The following is a 19,344-nucleotide window of genomic DNA, read 5'->3' as shown; positions in this document are numbered from 1 at the left end:
ACTGCTGTGTAGTATGTATTGTCTAATACGTATTTTTCTTTAAAATGTTTCAAGCTATGTCTTTTTGTTTTGGTTTTTTGCTTAGTATTTAATTACCTGTTTTCTCTCTATATAACTAGAAATATATTTTGAAAGTTGTACTAATTTATGGTTTTTAGGTTTAATACACCCGAAGATACAGCCTGGTTTGAAAAAACTATTGATAAAACAATTGAGGAATATGTGGAGGCAGATTTAAGCGAAGTTCTCCAAGCTGAACCCTATTTTGTAGATTTTTTACGGGATGAGCCTGAAGCAACTGGTGAAGAACCAGAAGACACTGAGCTTCAAGCACCAAAAGTTTATGAGGAGGTATTTCATTTTACACATAAAATACTAGGCACTTAAGTTTTCCTTTAATTATTAAGTATGTTATATTGCAGAAGTCACATAATGCAGAAATTTTTTTAAATAGCTATCACTTTTTTTTGGTGAAAATATATCTAGATTTTCCTGGTTAGCATGCAATAGATCATTTTAGTGATGTTAGATTTAATAATGACATATAAATGTGGTTTATTTGTTCCTGTTCTCCTTGCTTCTTTTTTTTTTTCCCGCCATTAGCAAAAAAATTTTGCTTGAACACAACTAAAATAATTATGGTGAATTGGCAAGATAATATCATCACACATGGCCAACACATAAAAATGAAATTTGTGTAACAATATGAGTGCAGTTTTAAAATTCTGAAGAGCCATACTAGTGTTGTTATGGATTTTTTATTTCTTTTTCAGATTCCAAACTATGAATTTCTTTGCAAAAAATTGCGGGCGTATCAGGGACAATACAATGAAAATATTAGAGGGTCGTTTCTTGATTTGGTGTTTTTCAAGGATGCAATGACACATCTTATTAAGGTTTGGTATTGCTACTCTTTTATTACTTAGCTGTTGCAACAGTGTTCCTTACTCAGGCAAGCTCTTCTTAGAGGGCACATTGTGAAAGGCTTTTCTTACCCCCAAACTCCTTTGCCATCTTTGCCTGGTAATTTTCAAGAACTAGCAAAGAGTGACAGTCATTTTACTTGTTTGCATGTTTTATAATAAATTCCTTATTTAAATATCTGCTTAAACTTCTATGTATTCACATGGATGAAGATTTCCTCGATAGGAAAGGTGAGCCCATAAAGAAAGACATTTATAATGTGTATATGAAATTATTTTTAACTGTTTAGAGTTCAGAGAACACTTCAAATGTATCTGTACCTGACAGGGGACCAAAACAACATGAGGTAGGATCTGATTGGATGAGAGACGTGAAAAGAAATATAAATTAGGGCTGCAATAGAATCAGTGTCTATGGTAGAATTTAGGGTAGTGTGTAGATTTCAACTAACAATCATTTGTTCTCCTATTCAGAAAGGAATATATAAGAGCAGAATTCATCTGAAGTCAAAATCTGATTCATGGGGGTGAAATAAAGGCAAAGTATGAGATTTGTGTCTCAGGTTTAAGGAGTGTTATCTCAGGAATTGCTTTGATTGGATGGTCTGATTACTGAAAGACACACAGAGGTTGCAGTGAAACAAAAACAGAAGGAGGTGTTTTGTTCTTCTCTAGTTGACCTCAAATGAAGTAAAGGTTTGTTTGTTTTGCATTTAAACAGAAGTAAACAAATTTCTTTTTAAATATAGTTCACATGAGACTAGGTGTATTTCAGAAGACCTTGAAAATCTCTGACATTCCATTTTTATTGGCAAGTTAGCCAGAATATCCTCAATATGCAGTTAGAGACAGCAGGGATTCTTTTAACTACCTAAAGTGACAATTAATCTAGTCACCCTCATAATTTCATATTTAGACTTTTTTAATACAGTTATCTGGATAGGCTCAGAGGGAAGTGTGCAGTAAGCTAAAATTTTATAACAGATAAAAATGAATATATTTCAAAGACTTGATGTAGATGCCAATCTTTTGCATTTTGTGCATAATTTACATGTGGACCAAAATAAAACATAAAACCTTAAAAGTAATAGTGCACTAACATATCATAAGCCCAAAGAAGATGTGTCAAAAAGCAATAGAATAGTAAATTTGTAATTCTACTTTAGTATCTGGGAGACTTGGTAAGAAAACTATCACAAAGGAAATATTGAATGTAGGTAGAATAGAAGATAATATTAAAGGATGGTTTAACTGTGTTCAAATCTTTCAGACTCCTAAAACTAGGAATGTGGTATGTTTGTTCTTCTAGCTGAAGTTTTTTATTGATATTTTTAAACACATTCAGGATGATGCCTTCAACATAAACTGGAGCTCAAAATGTCCCCTTTCATGTATTTAAATCCTATGTGTAACTGATTATAACCATCCTATATTCTTATATGCAGCTTCTTCATTAGCTACACTAAATTTCCAAAGAATTTACATGTGTTCTTTGGAGGAAAAATTTTCTGCAGGTATCCTTTTAATAATTTTACATTGTATTATAGTAAATTAAGTGTAAAGCATAATAGATTTTTACTTTTGTTAACTAATATTTAAATATTAGTGATATTTTTCTTTATTATTTCCTCTATAGATTTCCCGGATTATTCGGACAGCATATGGAAATGCTTTACTTGTTGGAGTTGGTGGTTCTGGAAAACAAAGTCTTGCAAAGTTAGCCTCCTTCATTGCTGGCTATAAAATATTTCAGATCACTTTAACCAGGTAAGAAATGCAAGAAATATATAAATCACGTTTATGGTATTGCTTTGTCTTTACATGGCCACAGATTTTTCTCCTTTTTTTCTTCTTTATTTTCATTTTGTCACCATTTGAAAAATATTGAAAACAATACACTCTTATCTGGTTTGTATACAACATTGGAATTATTTTGACTTGGAAAAGATAGACCACGTGTTAGCTATTCCTGCACCAAAATATGTGTATTTACAAAGGATGTTTGCAATGTCATTTATAAAACACTGTAATCCAAGGAGAGCGGTATTCTGAGTTGTTCTGAATTAACAGGTAATGTTCCTTATTTCTCCTAGATCCTATAATGTAACCAATCTGTCAGAAGATTTAAAAGAATTGTATAGAACAGCTGGACAGGAAGGACAAGGCATCACCTTTATTTTCACTGATAATGAGATAAAAGAGGAGTCATTTTTGGAATATGTAAATAATCTGCTGTCCTCAGGAGAGGTAAGAGTCTCAGCCTGACAGGCAATGTGCTTTAGAAGCAGGGTGCTTTTCTCACTACTTTATTTATTTTGGTAGTACATTGTAGAGTCAATAATGATTAAAATATTTCAACTTTTTAAATAAGGAGGGCTCTGGATATGTAGTTTCTTTATTTCAGTGTAAGGCAGAAGAATATAAAAGGAGCTGTGGTTAGTATTTCAGTAGCCTTTTATTAAATGATGATTTGGTTGCCAGTCAAGTTCTGTGCTCTTCCAGCGTTAGACTTCTTAGTTTTCAATGGAGTTTCATAAGTCTAAACCTGTGGTTTTTAGTCTAAACTGTGTATATGCAGAGAGAGGGAGAGATACAGATGTAAACAGGCAATCATTCATAAATTCTGTAACAATTACATCTGTGAAATTAATTATCAATTTTTATTTCATAAAAAGATTTCTAATTTATTTGCTCGGGATGAGTTGGATGAAATCACCCAAGCATTAATACCTGTGATGAAAAAAGAGCTTCCTCGGCATCCTCCTACCTTTGATAATCTTTATGAGTACTTCTTAAGTCGAGCAAAGAAGAATTTGCATGTTGTCCTCTGCTTTTCTCCAGTAAGTTTTTTCTACATATCTGTTTTTCCTCTCTTCCATTAGCAAACTTGCCTGTATGGTGTAAGAGAATTATTCAAGTTTCGTATTTTTAAGGAAGTTCAAGATGCATAAAAAGACTACTGAAGTCTAGTTGTAATTGCTGAGATAATAAAAGTAATAGTACAGCTGTGAGAACTTAACAGCAAAATACTTAAAAATTAAATAATTTCTTACAAGTTAAAGTAGTTTTATTTTTTTGCTCTCACATATCCTTCCCTAATACACATCAGTGAATGTATTTTTGTGAAATTCTTGGTTGTTACTGGAAAAGAGTATTTTACTGGTAGTTAAAATACATTATTTGATACTTCAAAATATTAAAACCGTATATATTTGTAATGAACTTCTTTCTTCAAATTTCATGAATACTGAATGTTAGAAATTTAGCAAAACTTTATTTGAAGAGAAAAAAAATTTTCAGGGTGTTCTAAGCAGAAAATTATCAAGAGGAAAATAGACTATTTAGTTGTTTATACCAATTAAACACTTTCATTGACCTTATATTGCTAACAAACAGTGATTCTCTCTTCAGGTTGGTGAGAAGTTCCGTGCACGTTCTTTGAAATTTCCTGGTCTGATATCAGGGTGCACCATGGATTGGTTCAGTCGATGGCCCAGGGAAGCTCTCGTGGCTGTGTCCAACTATTTTCTTTCAGAATTTAATATGGTCTGTGCTCCATCAGTTAAAACAGAAGTAGTAGAAACCATGGGTCTCTTTCATGACATAGTTTCAGAATGCTGTGAGAATTATTTCCAAAGGTAATATTTTCTACAAAGGCAATAAGTAATCTCAAAAATGTTGCTACTGATAATGTTTTCTGAACTTGTGTTATATGTATCAATAAATGTATTTTAAGACTAATAAAAAATAAATCTGCTATACCATTATATCCTAAGGCCACGAAAAATAATTGCTATTATATTGCAAATTCTTTGTCTTCATTCCTACTATTCAACAGTCTTTAATATTGTCTATGTGGATAAAACCAATGTATCTAAAATAAGGGTTTGCATCATGAAGCAATCTGATTTTGAATGAATAAAGACTTGAGTTATAGAATTTTATCTTTTTTTTGGAAGTGATCAAATAGCTGTATATATCAAAAATGCATGTGAAGTTGATGTTGCCACTATGCTTTGGTTTAGGTATCGAAGACGAGCTTACGTAACACCTAAATCCTATCTCTCTTTCATCAATGGCTACAAGGAAGTTTATGCTGAGAAGTTAGATAGTATTAATGAACAAGCTGAACGTATGCAAACTGGTAAGCAAATGCATTCCAAGTATGGTCTCAAATGATCTATGTTTTTTAATTTTAGACTTCTTTTTCAGCGATCACTTACAATCAGTTCTAGGGGATCACAGTCAAAAAGTGGTAGCATATGAGGACCTTTACCAGACACTTCTCCAATCACAACCTCACAATGATTCTCTTGTAAAAATACCTCAAAGAAGCTACCAGCTTAACCATTCAGCTCAGCATTGTATTAAACTTTAATATGTGCAAATCAGAATTTGTAATAGAAAGTGGAACCTGAAAATGGGCAGAGGTAGTATCTGATTTACTGGTCCAGAGAGAGGTAATGCTAAATAGTTATTAACTTACTTCTGGACTTGTCTATGGAAATTCTCACCGTGCAATCTGCGTGCTTCATGGGTGATTTATTTTGGATTTCTGCTGTAGAATAAGTAGTTGTTACTTGGGGTCATTTTATAGCTATGGATCTGAAATACAGAAAAGTATGGTTGAAATGTTCTTCAGACAGATTTTGGATATCTGTTTGAAATTGCCTAATTTTTGGCATTAGTACTGAATTGTTTCAGAATACCAGTTTTCTGGTATTTTCAGTTTTCTCCCGTTTGAATCTAGATGTGCTTTTGTAAATCTCTAAAGTCAACTGAACACCTTAGTAAACCTGGTCTTTATCAGAAAAGATACTGCATACCAATTCAATAGAATAAAGAATGCTACATGATAAGAGTTTTTATACAAAGGTAAAAAATGTGGCACTTAGACAATGATTAATAGTAGAACTGGTACCCTTCACATGGAGAAAAGACTAGAATAAGAATGTGTAGCTGTTTTACTCATAAACTCTTTGCTGAATTAGAGAGAACTGTAGATGAGTATGTGATCCTCAATATTTGCAAACTGCTTAAGTGTTGCTCTGTGGATCTGTTGCCAGTTCTTGAAATCAGAACTTAGCCTCAGTCCACTTTGAGATGGGGATAAAGTCTGAGAACCTTGACGATTCAAGATGGTGGGGTTGGCTTAGGTTTTCTTGGTATTCTTTCTACAGTTTTTCTATTTACAAAAATAATTTAGAAGTAGTAACATAAGCAGGTTCAGCACTGTCAATAAAATTTCATATGTAGATTTTCATAGCCTCTGACATGTTATTACAAGTTCCTTGCAAGTTCTGCTAAACAAAATGATTGTGTACTGGTGAACATGTGCATGGATATGTTCTCCTGCAGCATCTTTATATCATTGATGCTTAGAAAACCATGTCTTTCAGCTTAAGGGCAATACAAATGCCAGTTAGAAAATATTCTAATTAGTTTCACTTGCACAGATGGTACTGCTGTAATAGATCTTGTTGGAAGTATGCAGGGGACCTGAATAAGCTATAAAGGTTTCTTGTTTATAATTGAATTCTTCAATTCTTTTTGATCTGCGTATTCCTATTTTTTTGTCCATCTTTCCTTCACACTTTAGGCTTGTAGGAGGGAAAAGTAAGGCAGCAAAGGGTATAGTTTTCCCTTTTGTGGCTTCTGGGTTGAAGATGCTGGATTGGTGGTGTAACTAGATAATGAAGGTTTCTTCCAACCTTGAGGATTCTGTGGTTCTGTAGAATGGCAGCTACCTAATCATGAGGCAGCTGTGTCAGAACAAGAGCTGTGCTGGGAGAGAATGCTTTTCTGTTTGAAATGTGATAGCAGAAAATTGGAGAGCTGTCACAGAGAAACATCACACATCAAATGTATAGCTGCAAGGGTGTGCTGACTCAAGCCGTTAGGGAGAGAAGGCAATAAGAGGAATTACTTCCAGGGAACTTGTAGGATTTAAAGATTCAGTGATGAAGAAGAAAGAGTCTGGAGAGGCTTCAGAATGCAATGGGGAGCTCAGGAATGGCCAAAATATCTGTGCTCAAGTGTATGAGCAAGAGAGAAGAGAAAAAAAGAATCCATGGATGCATGGGACAGACTGAATAGGTAATAACTATACAGGGAGCAAGTTCATCTCTTTCTGGATGCTCTCAGGCACGTGGTGTGATTCTTGGGGTGTCCTGTGCAGGGCCTGGAGTTGGACTAGATCATCCTGATAAGTCCCTTCCAACTCATCATATTCTGTGATACTATGATTCCATGAGCTGTTAGGCTGAGTGGTCTCTCTGGGTGGTTTCTTCAGCACTCAGAAGAGCTATGATGGGACTGACCCTCAGCACATAGGCGCTTTTTTGCCCTCCCTGTCACCAGGGAAAAGAAAGGCTCAACCCAGTATGTAGGAGCTGAAGGTCATAATCTAGATGTGATCTTTAGGTTCACTTTTGACTCCACTTCTTCCCAAATTTTTCTAGAAAGAACTCCCTATTAGAAGGCAGTCATGGATCATTAGGTAATTTCTTCACGTAATGACACAATGAAGCATCATTTGGAATTTCTGATTGCCTCATGACTTTATGATGTAACATGTACTTGACATAACTCCTTTTTTTTGTTTTGTTTTCTTTTGAAAAATTAGGCTTATTTTTAATAATTTTGAGTCTCGTGGAATTATTTATATCCATGAAAAGTGAATAGTAGGCACAGTCATGATAGTATGGCTGCTTACCCCCACTTTCTCTCCTTTACAAAAAATTGAATGAGAACACAAGGTACAGAGCATGAGAGGTCTGGACTTAGATTGTATAATCTAACTAGGGGGAAAAAAAGTTTCTATATTTCTGAATTTTATCTTTTACTTGATAGGTCTGTCCAAGCTGATGGAAGCCAGTGAATCTGTTGCTAAACTCTCTAAGGACTTGGCTATTAAGGAGAAGGAGCTGGCTGTGACATCTGTTAAGGCAGATAAAGTGAGTGTGAAACAGCACTGGAATATACAGTGTCTACAGTAACTTAAAAAATTGCAGAATTTTGTCATAATTTGCAAAAGTTTGTCTCATTGTCTAAAATGAGATTTTACTCTATAGCATGTTGATTCAGCATTTGCTTCTGAAAGTGAGGCACTTTTAGAGTGCAGCAGAGGTTGAGTGCTTTCCTTGTTCTTCTCCCATTTCTTACCCATTCAGATAAGAATCAGATTTCAGATTTCATTTTTTTCCATAGTTTTTTTTTGTTTGTGCTTAATTGACATTATTAAATTTGGGTTTATATGTGCACTTACTAGCAGATAAGAGATTAACATCATAAGGGGACTTTTCTATTTCAGAATTCCTTAGAAAAATTTTCATTACAGTGCAGTTTCAGATTTTGTCTTTTACATTAACAAGGTATCTGTGTATTCATGACATTGGTGGTCTGGTAGAAATCTGGTTTCCAAAATGACTGGAAAGGTATGCAAGGGAATGGATCAATATAGGCATTCTGTTTTCTGAAAGATACCATAATGCTCTGATAGTACATATTTAATATACACTGGAGAGTCAACTTTTGGCTGGTGATGACTAAGGGACTGCCTGCATTTTTCGAGGCCTTTAATCTTGTAAGAGAGAAATATATGACAGAAAGGGATGAAATTAAACTTCTCATGTCTAATTTTTATTCAATAGTTAGATGACACTGTATATAGTTAGCTGTAGTTAGGGTTAGCTTTATATATTTAATAGCTGTTACATACCTGTTTTATCTTGTGTCTCATAATCACTTGTTCCACCATTTTGATTTACAGATTTTATGTGTTTATTACCAATTCCAGGTATTAGAAGAAGTCAAAGAAAGTGCTGAAGCTGCAACTAAAATAAAACTTGAAGTCCAGGGTGTGAAAGATAAAGCACAAAGAATTGTAGATGCAATCGATATAGAAAAACAGGAAGCAGAAAGAAAACTGGAGGCAGCTAAACCAGCACTAGAAGAAGCAGAAGAAGCTCTGAAAGTGAATAAAAGTCTTAAATTTTTATTAGTATTATTTGCATCACCTGTGAGAGGCCAGAGCCACCAACACAGAGTTGCCTTTTGGTTTTGACTGCTGACACCAGCCCCTCACTGTTGGTGGCCATATCTCTCATGAATACTCAAGGCACTCACATTTTACCTTAAACACATAGGGACTATTTTGTATTATTTTTTTTCCTTCCATCCCAATACTTGATCATTATGAATGTGTAGATCTCTCCAAAACCTACAGATGCCTTTAGGATATCTGTTATTCTGAATCAAAGAGAATACTTCTTGTGCTAACAGAATGTTTTAAATTCCAACTTAAGTAGTCATACATGCCTTTTAAGACAAGTAAAAATCTATCTCTTCCTTCACCAAAAAACCCCATGCTTTTAGTTTTAAGAGAAACAGGAAACAAGGGGGATTTAGGGCAGTCAGAATCAGGGTTCAGATATCTGGAGGCAAAATTATGCTACATAATTTCATTATTCTGCTCTGAACAGTTAAACAGTAAAAACTCTGAAATCAGAAATCAATAATGTAAGGCCTTCCATTTCAGTTACCAGAATTTATGTGACAGAAGTTTTTGAGTGGCAAAAGCAAAAAAAAAAGGAGCATTGTTTGCTCGTACACTGACATTTAGATCATGAGATGAATGAAACTTCCAAAAATGGTCACAAAATTCACTTACAAAATGTGTGGACTTAGAAAATGGTTTCTGCAATGTATCCATAACTACTCCTTCTAGGCAGGTAGTGGTATGTGTGTATTTTAAGACACAAATAACTGTTAGTTTTGTAATTTTTAATTCTTTATTAATTTTGTAATGGTTGTTGAACTAAGCAGAGTGTCAGTGATGGGAGATGCTACTAGAAAATGAAGTTAAAAATGGTATCTTATATCTACAACTTAAAACTGAACAAAAATAACTAAATCCATCTCAGAATAAACAATGACACTTAACTACTAAAAATCTGAAATACTGTTTTATCAAGCAAACTGCTCTTAGTTAAGTCCTATACAATTTTACAATAAAGTTTTCTTTAAACACTTAGACTGACAAGTCAAGTTAATGCTGTTGTATGTCAATTTGATTTTTGAATGATGTCTTTAATATTGGGAAGATTCTTGTCTAATGTTCATAGAAATTACTAAAGTTTCATGAAACTATTAATTAGGCCAAGTTTCTCACTTTTTTAGTACGTATGTAATACAAATGTATCTCAGGGAAAAGTATTACACACAAACATTAAAATCAAGATATTTAGTGGGAAAATAGAGTAATGGTATTGATGCAGGTTTTTATTACATCTTTCTTCAAACAGACCATCAGACCAGAGGATATTGCTACTGTTAGAAAACTCGCAAAACCTCCTCACCTGATTATGAGGATCATGGACTGTTGTCTGCTACTGTTTCAAAAGAAACTGGATCAAGTGACCCTGGATCCAGAAAAGCCTTGCTGCAAGCCATCATGGGGAGAATCATTAAAAGTAAGCAGAGTTTTCAAACAGTGTTTCTTAAACATCAGCAATAGCAATTTGCTTATCAGAGAACTTGTGATGCTGGTTGCCCAAAACACGACAGAGTTTTATTAAAAGGCATGCATATTGTTTTGAGATAAACTGTATCTATACATTGTGTCTAACTGGTAGAAATCATAGGTGAATTGCTTAGAGACTTCTGCAGCAGAAGCTTTAGAGTTTCCTTGCCCTGTTCCTGGCACAAGGCCTGATGGCAAATAAAGAAATCATACCAGTCATGTCAACCATACATGAGATAAAGACATTCTGGAAAAGCTCTCTTTCTCTTTGGGAACTTGTAGATTCACATTTAAATGGCCTTTTCTGAGCCTCTCAGGCTCCTTGTTTGTTTGAAAGATTAATTGAATGACTAAGAGTATCTTTACCCATTCTGTGTTTCAATACTCCTGGCCCAGATTCCTTGGTCAGCCAGCCATCTTGTCCCTCCGGACTTTGATCTTCTCTCAGGATACACATTGATTTTCATGCCTTCTCCTGCCATTCTTTAAATTCTGTTCTCTACCTCTAGTAATGTATTAATATGCCAATATTAGTGCCTCAATATTTTTTCATGCAAATGATGAAAAAATATGTATATTAGATACAAAGAGTATCTAAAATACTTTTTATTAATACGCTTTTACAGTGGAAAAAAAAAATCATCAAAACTTTTTATTTTCCACTGACATAATAAAATGAGATAAGCAGTTATTCCATGAATTGCCTTTAGAATGCTAAATATTTGTTAGAAAAAGTTAAACCCAATGATTTCGCTTTTCAGAATTTAGATCACATTTCACAAATGCATAGGCATTTTTTTAAGTTACATATGTATCGCTGAGTCTTTATTTTGGTTAATTTTTTTAAATTAAATGATGCTTCTTAAATGCTTTTAAAATGGCAACACAGGAATATAGAAGATGGAAAGTACATCAGTAATTTTTGAACGTAGTTACTGGAGTGTAAATGGTTAAAACTTCAAAATAATTGAAGGTGTGTGGGAGGAGTTACAACTGAATAGCACACTTATTAACTATATTAATTAACTCTGTTTACAGAAGAATTTTAGGAAAACTTTTTAACAGTCACCTATGAACAAGACTTTGAAAGTAAAATGTGTAAGTAACTTGTGTGTTGTTTTTTGTAGCTTATGAGTGGCCCATTCTTGAACAACCTAAGGAACTTTGCTAGGGATACAATCAATGATGAGACAGTAGAATTAGTCCAGCCTTACTTTGAAATGGAAGACTATACACTGCAACACGGTCAAAAGGTGTGTGGCAACGTGGCAGGACTCCTCTCTTGGACACAAGCCATGGTGGTATTTTATGGTGTTAACAGAGAAGTCTTGCCTCTTAAGGTAATACATCATCTCTTGCTTTGTCTTTGCTTACCATTAGTTTAATAGGATCCTACATATATATATGTATGTATGTATGTATATATCTTTATTCAGACATAATTGCCTGAGACTTTAGTGGCTAAAGATGGTAGAAGCAGAAAAAACCCTATTTTCTTCTTGATTCTAGAGAGAACACGGAAGAAAAAAAATTAGCCTAGATTCAATTTGTGTGATCTGGTTTCCTGTGTATAGGCAAAGGTGTTTTCAGTCTTTGTTTTTATTATGTTATAATTACTTTACAAATCATTTTCAAAATGTTGTACCAGGATCTTCATTCCTTCTCTAAAGGGTCCTGCAAACAGAGGTTTGCAGCTATTTTATGTTCTTTGCTTTCTCCTGGTAACTTAGAGGCAGTGGAAGACTGACATCTTACCTAAATATTGGCTTTCTAAAGAGCTTCAGAGCTCACATCAATAAAGGAGATACATTGCAATAGTAGGAAGTAAAATAAGGAAAAATTTTTTAAGAGGAAATTTTTGCTTTAGTGTGGGTGTTCTTTTTCAGGTTTATGAAACTCAAAGGCAGTGATTTTTTGTTCTAAACCAAGTATTTAATCCTTAAATGTAGCACACTAAAAAAGAAAAAATAGTAAAAGGGGTGAGCACATGGAAATCCCAAATTTTTTTCATATTTTTGTCACTGTTAGAAATGTTATTTTCAGAAGCAACAGTAATACAGATGAATTATTTTTAAAAATTTAATTAATTTCCTGTGTTCACCATAAATATCATTTTAGCAGCAGTAGGGAGTTTCACTGTTTTAGGATCATTTTCTAGCAGGTAAAAGCAATATTGTTAGATGATAAAGAACCTACAAAATGCACTGATAAGAGAGGAAATTACATGTAGTCAAAATATATAGTCAAGCAAGAAGATAGAGTGATTGTTCCTCTAGTCTAATCAATAAGTACAGATCAGAAACCTTACTTCCTTAACCAGCTTCTTGAAATGTAATTTTTTTTTTTGAAGGAAGAAAGTTAACAATATATAGTAGAACTTTAGGTACTGGATTGTCACTGAACAAAAAAGATCCTATCTTCAGTATATATGTGATACAGTTTTCAGCTTAAATGTTTTTGATATTTATGTAAAAGTTATTTTGGTGTATTATTGTCTCATGATTACCAGCTAAGCAGGCTTAAATAGTTCATTGAATTATATTAAAATCTTACATGATTGTACTTTTAATATTTTTTCTCTTTGCAGGCTAACCTGGCAAAACAGGAAGGTCGTCTGAAAATAGCTAATGCAGAAAAAGAAAAGGCTCAGGCAGAATTAGATGAAAAGCAAGCTGAACTGGATAAAGTGCAAGCAAAGTTTGATGCAGCAATGAAGGAGAAAATGGTGAGAGATAAGTATTTTACTCTTAGGAAAAATGCTTGTAAAATATTTTCATACAATTAGGATTTGCTGCAAACACACTTCCCTGCTACATTGAATAACATGGATGAGATTCAGGTGTAAAAGTAAGAGATTTAAGTCTATATTCTCTCCTATTCCCTTCTTTCTGTGAATAGGAACATATCAGACAATAGATGCCCTTAAGAGTTCTCAAGAATGAGATTTAAATAAATAAAATAGTTATAATAAATATACATTTATTAAACATTTTTGCATTCTATGATTAAAGTAAGTAGGATTTTTTTCAATTTTAGGACTTAGAAAATGATGCAGAAACATGCAAAAGAAAGATGCAAGCAGCCTCTGCGCTTATAGATGGACTGAGTGGAGAGAAAGTTAGGTGGACTCAGCAAAGCAAGGAATTTAAATCTCAGATAAAAAGGTATCAAATTCATTACAGAAAAACAAAAAAGAAAATGCATGTAAAAACTGAAGTGTTGGTAAGCAATTTAGCAGCTTTAATCATCGTACTTAATTTTCTTCCTGGAAATCTTAATATAGCAAGGCAATCAAATGAACTATCCTGAAATTTGAATTTTCCTCCCAAAAGTAGGAATACATGGGTGCTGAGTGCTAGTATTTCAGTTAAGAACAATACCTCTGATTTTGGAATTAGCTTCCAAAGAGATTATTAGTAGTGCTGTTTTGTGCCTGTATTACAGCTGCTTCTCCAGCCCCCTTAATACTGCACCTTGTTCTGATGTCACTGGGGAAGTGAAACCTTCAGATAAGCTCAGCTTCTGTAGAACACTCATGTTACCACAAATTTCCTATGGGGAAATTGGGCATTTCTGGTGAGCTCTACTCACTTCAATAGAACTAGGCTTGTATCTTTGACAAATATTGTATTGCAGACGTATTTTTAAGAAATACACCATTTTCTTGCTTCAGTTAGGAAAGAAGGAATAGTTATCATCAGGGCTTTATTGTTTTGTAGGGGTGAAGACAGCATTTTCATAAAATACTACTTTTAAGTTTTGCCACAAAAATGCTTTGGAAACATAACACATTTTTTAAAAATCTTCTTATGTTTCAAAAGCTGTTTGTCTAAGTCATTAGAAATTGAAATTGTGCATCACCTTTTAATGATAATTTTCCTTCCTTTTCTAGACTTGTGGGAGATATACTGCTCTGCACAGGCTTTCTTTCATACTGTGGACCTTTTAATCAAGACTTCAGGAACCTTTTGCTTAAAGACTTATGGGAAACAGAGTTGAGAGCTCATAAAATCCCCTTTTCTGATGATTTGAACCTGATTTCTATGTTGGTAGATCAACCAACAGTAAGTTCTTGCTGCTTGGAGGGTTTAATTTGAATTTTCATTAGCATCCTCTATGAGTGTTAGCCAGCATTATGCTTGCTTAGAGAAGAACTATAATCCCCAATACTCCAAATATTGCTGTGCTGTGTAGTTCTGTGATTTCCAAATGCTCTTGGCAATTTCCACTAAATATAAGTATTGAGGAATGGTTAGGTAGATAAGCAGGATATGTATTATAACCAATGACGTATTCTGCAATTAGACAGTTGCCAGTAAGATCACTGTCAAGTAGCTTAATTTGAGAAACCACAGCTATAGATCACATACCTGTTTGTCATGGTTCAACCTCAATCAGCAGCTAAGTACCCCACAGCCACTTGCTCACACCCCTACCCCACCCACCCTCCCCCATGGTGGAAAATCAAATTGGAAAGAAAAGATAAACCTCTTGGGTTGAGGCAAGAACAATTTAATAATTAAATATATATATCAATAATGCTGCTGCTGCTGCTGCTGCTGCTGCTGCTGCTAATAATAATAATAATAATAATAATAATAATAATAATAATAATAATAATTAATAGTAACAGAGCCCAAGAGAAACAAGTGATGCACAACAGAATTTCTCACTGCCTGCTGACCAATACCCAGTCAATTCCCTCTTCTGATTAACTCCCCCAGTTTATGTAGTGGTCATGGCATTCTATGGTATGGAATATCCCTGTGACCAGCTCAGGTCAGCTGTCCTGGCCATGCTCCCTCCCAGTTTTTTGTGCAGATCCTCAGTGGCAGAGCACAGGACACTGAAAAATCCTTGACTTAGGGTAAGCACTACTGAGCAACAGCCAAAATATCATTGTGCCAACATTATTCTCATACTAAATCAGAAAAACACAGCAATGTACCATCTACTAAGAAGAAATTGAACTCTCTTTCAGCCAAAACCAGGGCACTTTAAAAACAGTGGGTTTGGTCATAATTTAGAAAAGAATACATACACTCCTTTTTTTTTATTCAATGTGAATGTATAAGAAATCAAAGTGAGGGCAATGACAGAATCTTCAATTTTCCTTCAATAAGTATTATTTCCCAAAAACTCTCTTAGCCTGGTCTTCACTTAATTGTCCCCAATGTGTAATTTGTCTACCAAGCTGTCTTGTGACATCCTTACACTTTAAAATACACTTTTAATAATTCTATGTAGTTAAGAACACCCATAAAAATAAAATTCCAGAAATATCTTCATATCTGCATTAATAATTCTTTAGCAGGTTCAGATATGCATTCCCTTTGATGTCCATGTTTCTTCTTAGAACAATTTTAATTGAAGAATAATTCCAGCAGTAATTTATTCCAAACTAACTTTTTTCTTAATCTCTTTTTATAAAAAATTTGTTCTTTAGATTAGTGAGTGGAATCTTCAAGGACTGCCTGGAGATCACCTCTCAATTCAGAATGGTATCATTGTCACTAAGGCATCAAGATACCCACTTTTGGTAGACCCACAGACTCAAGGAAAAGAGTGGATTAAAAATAAAGAACAGGATAATGAATTACAGGTAAACAGTGTCTTAAAGGAATGGTGTGCTCTATTATACTCCTTCAAACATTACTACTTTAGAAGGGGGTTGCATGTGAGTCAGTGTGATATAACTTTTAACATGTATGGAGACTGACAATCATGTAGATGCATCAGCAGGAAACTTGACAACAGCTGTAAATCCCACTCAAGGGCTTGGAAAAGACTATCTAACTTGTATGAACTCTAGCAAAGAGCATAAAAGAGAAGGAAGTAGCCTTTTGTTCAAGATGGGTGAGTATGTTCCCTACACAAAAGAGGACAAGAGGTGATGAGTAAAGTGAAAGAGTATAATATGAAATTATTAGAGGAGAGTAAATTGGGCAACCATCAGTAACATTCCAGATAATCACAGGATAAGTTACAGCTCTGAAAGTGTAGGCAAAGTGCCTCAATGTTGCAGTCCATAGTTTAGGAGCTGAGAGGGTATTCATAATGAGGTTGTCACTCAAAAAGAAGTTGAAGAAAACCAGCTGAAGCAAACCCAAGAAAAATTTGCATATCCTAACATTACTGCAATACTCACAGCTCTTTTATAGCTTAAGCCAATAGGTAAAATGTCTGCTTATGAAATATAATACAAAGATGTTAATGTGTCACCATTTGCATCAAAAATTGTTTTTGCCCAAATGATGTGGCATGGCAAAAGGAATCTGCATTTTAAAACTCATCCTGAATGTTGAGAAAACTCATATGTCCTGAATATCAATAAATTTTGGAGGGTTTAGCATTAGTTAGTTATATAGCTTGCTAGTTTATACCTGCTTTTTAATAATTTCATATCTTATGAATCCCATTTCATGAACTATCAATCTGAATTCATAATATTGTAGCAGCGATCCATTTTTTAGACTGAGTTCAGATTTCCAGAAAGAATTTCTCAGCATGTCAAAGCTAAAATTAGAAAATCTAGTCCTTCTAGGACATAGAACAGAAAATTAAAAGCTAGATGCCTCTGATTTCTAAAATATACATAACATCTTTAATACGTGATAAGCTATACCAGCTTTATTTAGTACATTATTCATCTGATAAGGAAGTTCTGAGGATTCAGTTACAGCCAACCTTTTAATTCACCTTTTTATGGTACTTTTCATTGTACACACAGAAGTATTTCTGCATAAATTGCTGCATGGTCAACATTTATAGCACCTTCTTTAAAATGCAACTAACAAAAACAACGAGAAAAGTTCAGATGGTTAGATCTGTGGTTTTCATGTATGACTTTGAGGAAATGCTTTGTCCTTACACCAATTCATGATTTACTTTTTGAGGTAACAACTCTAAATGACAAGTATTTCCGACAACACCTAGAAGATAGTCTTTCACTGGGACGATCACTCCTGATTGAAGATATAGATGAAGAGTTGGATCCAGTCCTTGATAATGTATTAGAAAAAAATTTCATAAAATCTGGATCTGCTTTTAAGGTTAGTAATCAAACAAAATAAGTGTAATAAGTAGTTAGCCTAGTGACAAACGTCATTTTACCATTGTTACAAACGCCTGCTTGAATCAGGTAAACTTTGTATTCAGTAGAGAAGTGCAAAGAATCAAACTGAACTAATAAAATATAGGAGACAGAGCCTCAGCTGTGTAGTAAGTTGACGAGTCTAAAATATGTGTTTAACAACCAGAGTTATTACTGAAGATTCCAAACTGGAACCAATTATGCTTATCCGATTAAATGCTTAAAATTCTCTCTCTTGATTTTCAAGCAGTGCAAATACGCTTAAGGGAGTGGTTTCGTCCTACTCCATTGTAAGCCAGGTATTTGAAGGCACCTTGGAGACTCATATGTTGGAGCCTCATATGCCCCACACTGCCCCATGGCAGTGGGGTTGGAAGATGATCTTTAAGGTCTCTACCAACACCAACGATTCCATGATTCATACTATGATATACAGTGATCAGATTTCCTTGTGCCCATGCAGCTTTTGAGTTAGACAGATGTTTTGGAATATCTTAATTCTGTAAAAATTTCTTTGGAAAACTTGGAATAAATTTTTAATTTCTTTGGAAAGATTCTTTGAAACCTTATATCTCTTAATAAAGATAAAATGTATATCCAATAATTTCTGTTCCATTGTTGGATCACATAATTCCTCTTTTCTTGGACATAAGAGAATGATGATTTCTACAAAGGTCAGCAGCTTCTACCACTTCTTCATTTGAGGTATGATTAGAAATAGAATGATTCTGAAGCTGTTAATCAAAATCCACAGTGGAAGTAATCCCTATATTTAGCTGGAGGGAAATGCTACTTTTATAACATACTCTAACTTCTACACTTGGTCGTTAACTTTTATTTTCATGACAAATTTGAATTGAGAAATAAATTTCCTCTCTCTGGCATTTCAAATACTGTAGGTTTTTTTTGGTCAATACTACTGAGTTTAATAAAGTTCTTTTTCATCTGTTTAATACTATTTTTACTTAATCCACAGGTGAAAGTTGGTGATAAGGAAGTAGATGTTATGAATTCATTTAGATTGTACATTACTACAAAGCTACCTAATCCTGCTTTCACACCTGAAATTAATGCAAAAACATCAATTATCGATTTTACTGTTACAATGAAAGGACTTGAGAATCAGTTACTGAGAAGAGTAATACTTACTGAAAAACAGGTAAGTTAACAGTACACATAAACCATAGTGATATGTATTTTTTTTTTTCCATTTAATTGGTTTTGGTATGTAGAAAAAAAAGAAATGTTCAAATGGAAAAAAGACATTAGCCATTTTCTAAAATTATATTCAGATTCAGTATAGACATTTCCAAATAACAAAAACATATTGGGAGGCTCTTAATATATATATATGACTGTCAGTACAACACAAGCAATTAAGCACCAGGATTTGACATTGACAAGATACATCATAAGATACTAAATAAACACTGCTTAAAAAAAAAAATTGTTATTAAAAACACGCTTTAGATACCAAGAAAAGTAAAATGCACATTTCATGACTGAATCCAACTCTTCACCTGTATCTTCAATCACAATTCATGAACTTGAAGAATCAGCAACTGAATTTTAAGTATCCCTCATGGTTGCAACCCATAAAGTGTAATGCCAATTTCTTGTTTTTTAACAGGAACTAGAGGCAGAACGAATTAAACTCATGGAAGATGTAACTTCTAATAAGAGGAAGATGAAAGAACTGGAAGACAATCTTCTTTACAAACTAAGTGCAACCAAAGGTTCTGTATCAAAGTGTTAATCAGATTAGGTAGATAAAATGATTCACACTAGATTCTTTCCATACAGAA

General features: G+C 33.9%; 1 protein-coding gene across 1 annotated transcript in view; it reads left to right on the top strand.

The window, feature by feature from the left end:
* Window positions 1-19,344, top strand: part of DNAH8 (dynein axonemal heavy chain 8) — a 120,052-nt gene that overhangs the window by 75,730 nt on the left and 24,978 nt on the right. The window contains 18 exon segments of the mRNA XM_069008487.1: window positions 159-351; window positions 774-896; window positions 2,560-2,690; window positions 3,017-3,170; window positions 3,599-3,763; window positions 4,335-4,561; window positions 4,949-5,067; window positions 7,776-7,879; window positions 8,722-8,898; window positions 10,229-10,396; window positions 11,574-11,786; window positions 13,034-13,171; window positions 13,483-13,610; window positions 14,339-14,510; window positions 15,893-16,048; window positions 17,343-17,498; window positions 18,516-18,698; window positions 19,170-19,275. Coding sequence (XP_068864588.1) covers window positions 159-351; window positions 774-896; window positions 2,560-2,690; window positions 3,017-3,170; window positions 3,599-3,763; window positions 4,335-4,561; window positions 4,949-5,067; window positions 7,776-7,879; window positions 8,722-8,898; window positions 10,229-10,396; window positions 11,574-11,786; window positions 13,034-13,171; window positions 13,483-13,610; window positions 14,339-14,510; window positions 15,893-16,048; window positions 17,343-17,498; window positions 18,516-18,698; window positions 19,170-19,275 — 2,813 coding nt within the window.

Source organism: Aphelocoma coerulescens, chromosome 3, assembly GCF_041296385.1.
Source record: "Aphelocoma coerulescens isolate FSJ_1873_10779 chromosome 3, UR_Acoe_1.0, whole genome shotgun sequence".
In the NCBI taxonomy this organism is placed as follows: domain Eukaryota; kingdom Metazoa; phylum Chordata; class Aves; order Passeriformes; family Corvidae; genus Aphelocoma; species Aphelocoma coerulescens.
The sequence above is the reverse complement of the archived record's forward strand: the minus strand, read 5'-3'. Positions and strand labels throughout refer to the sequence as shown.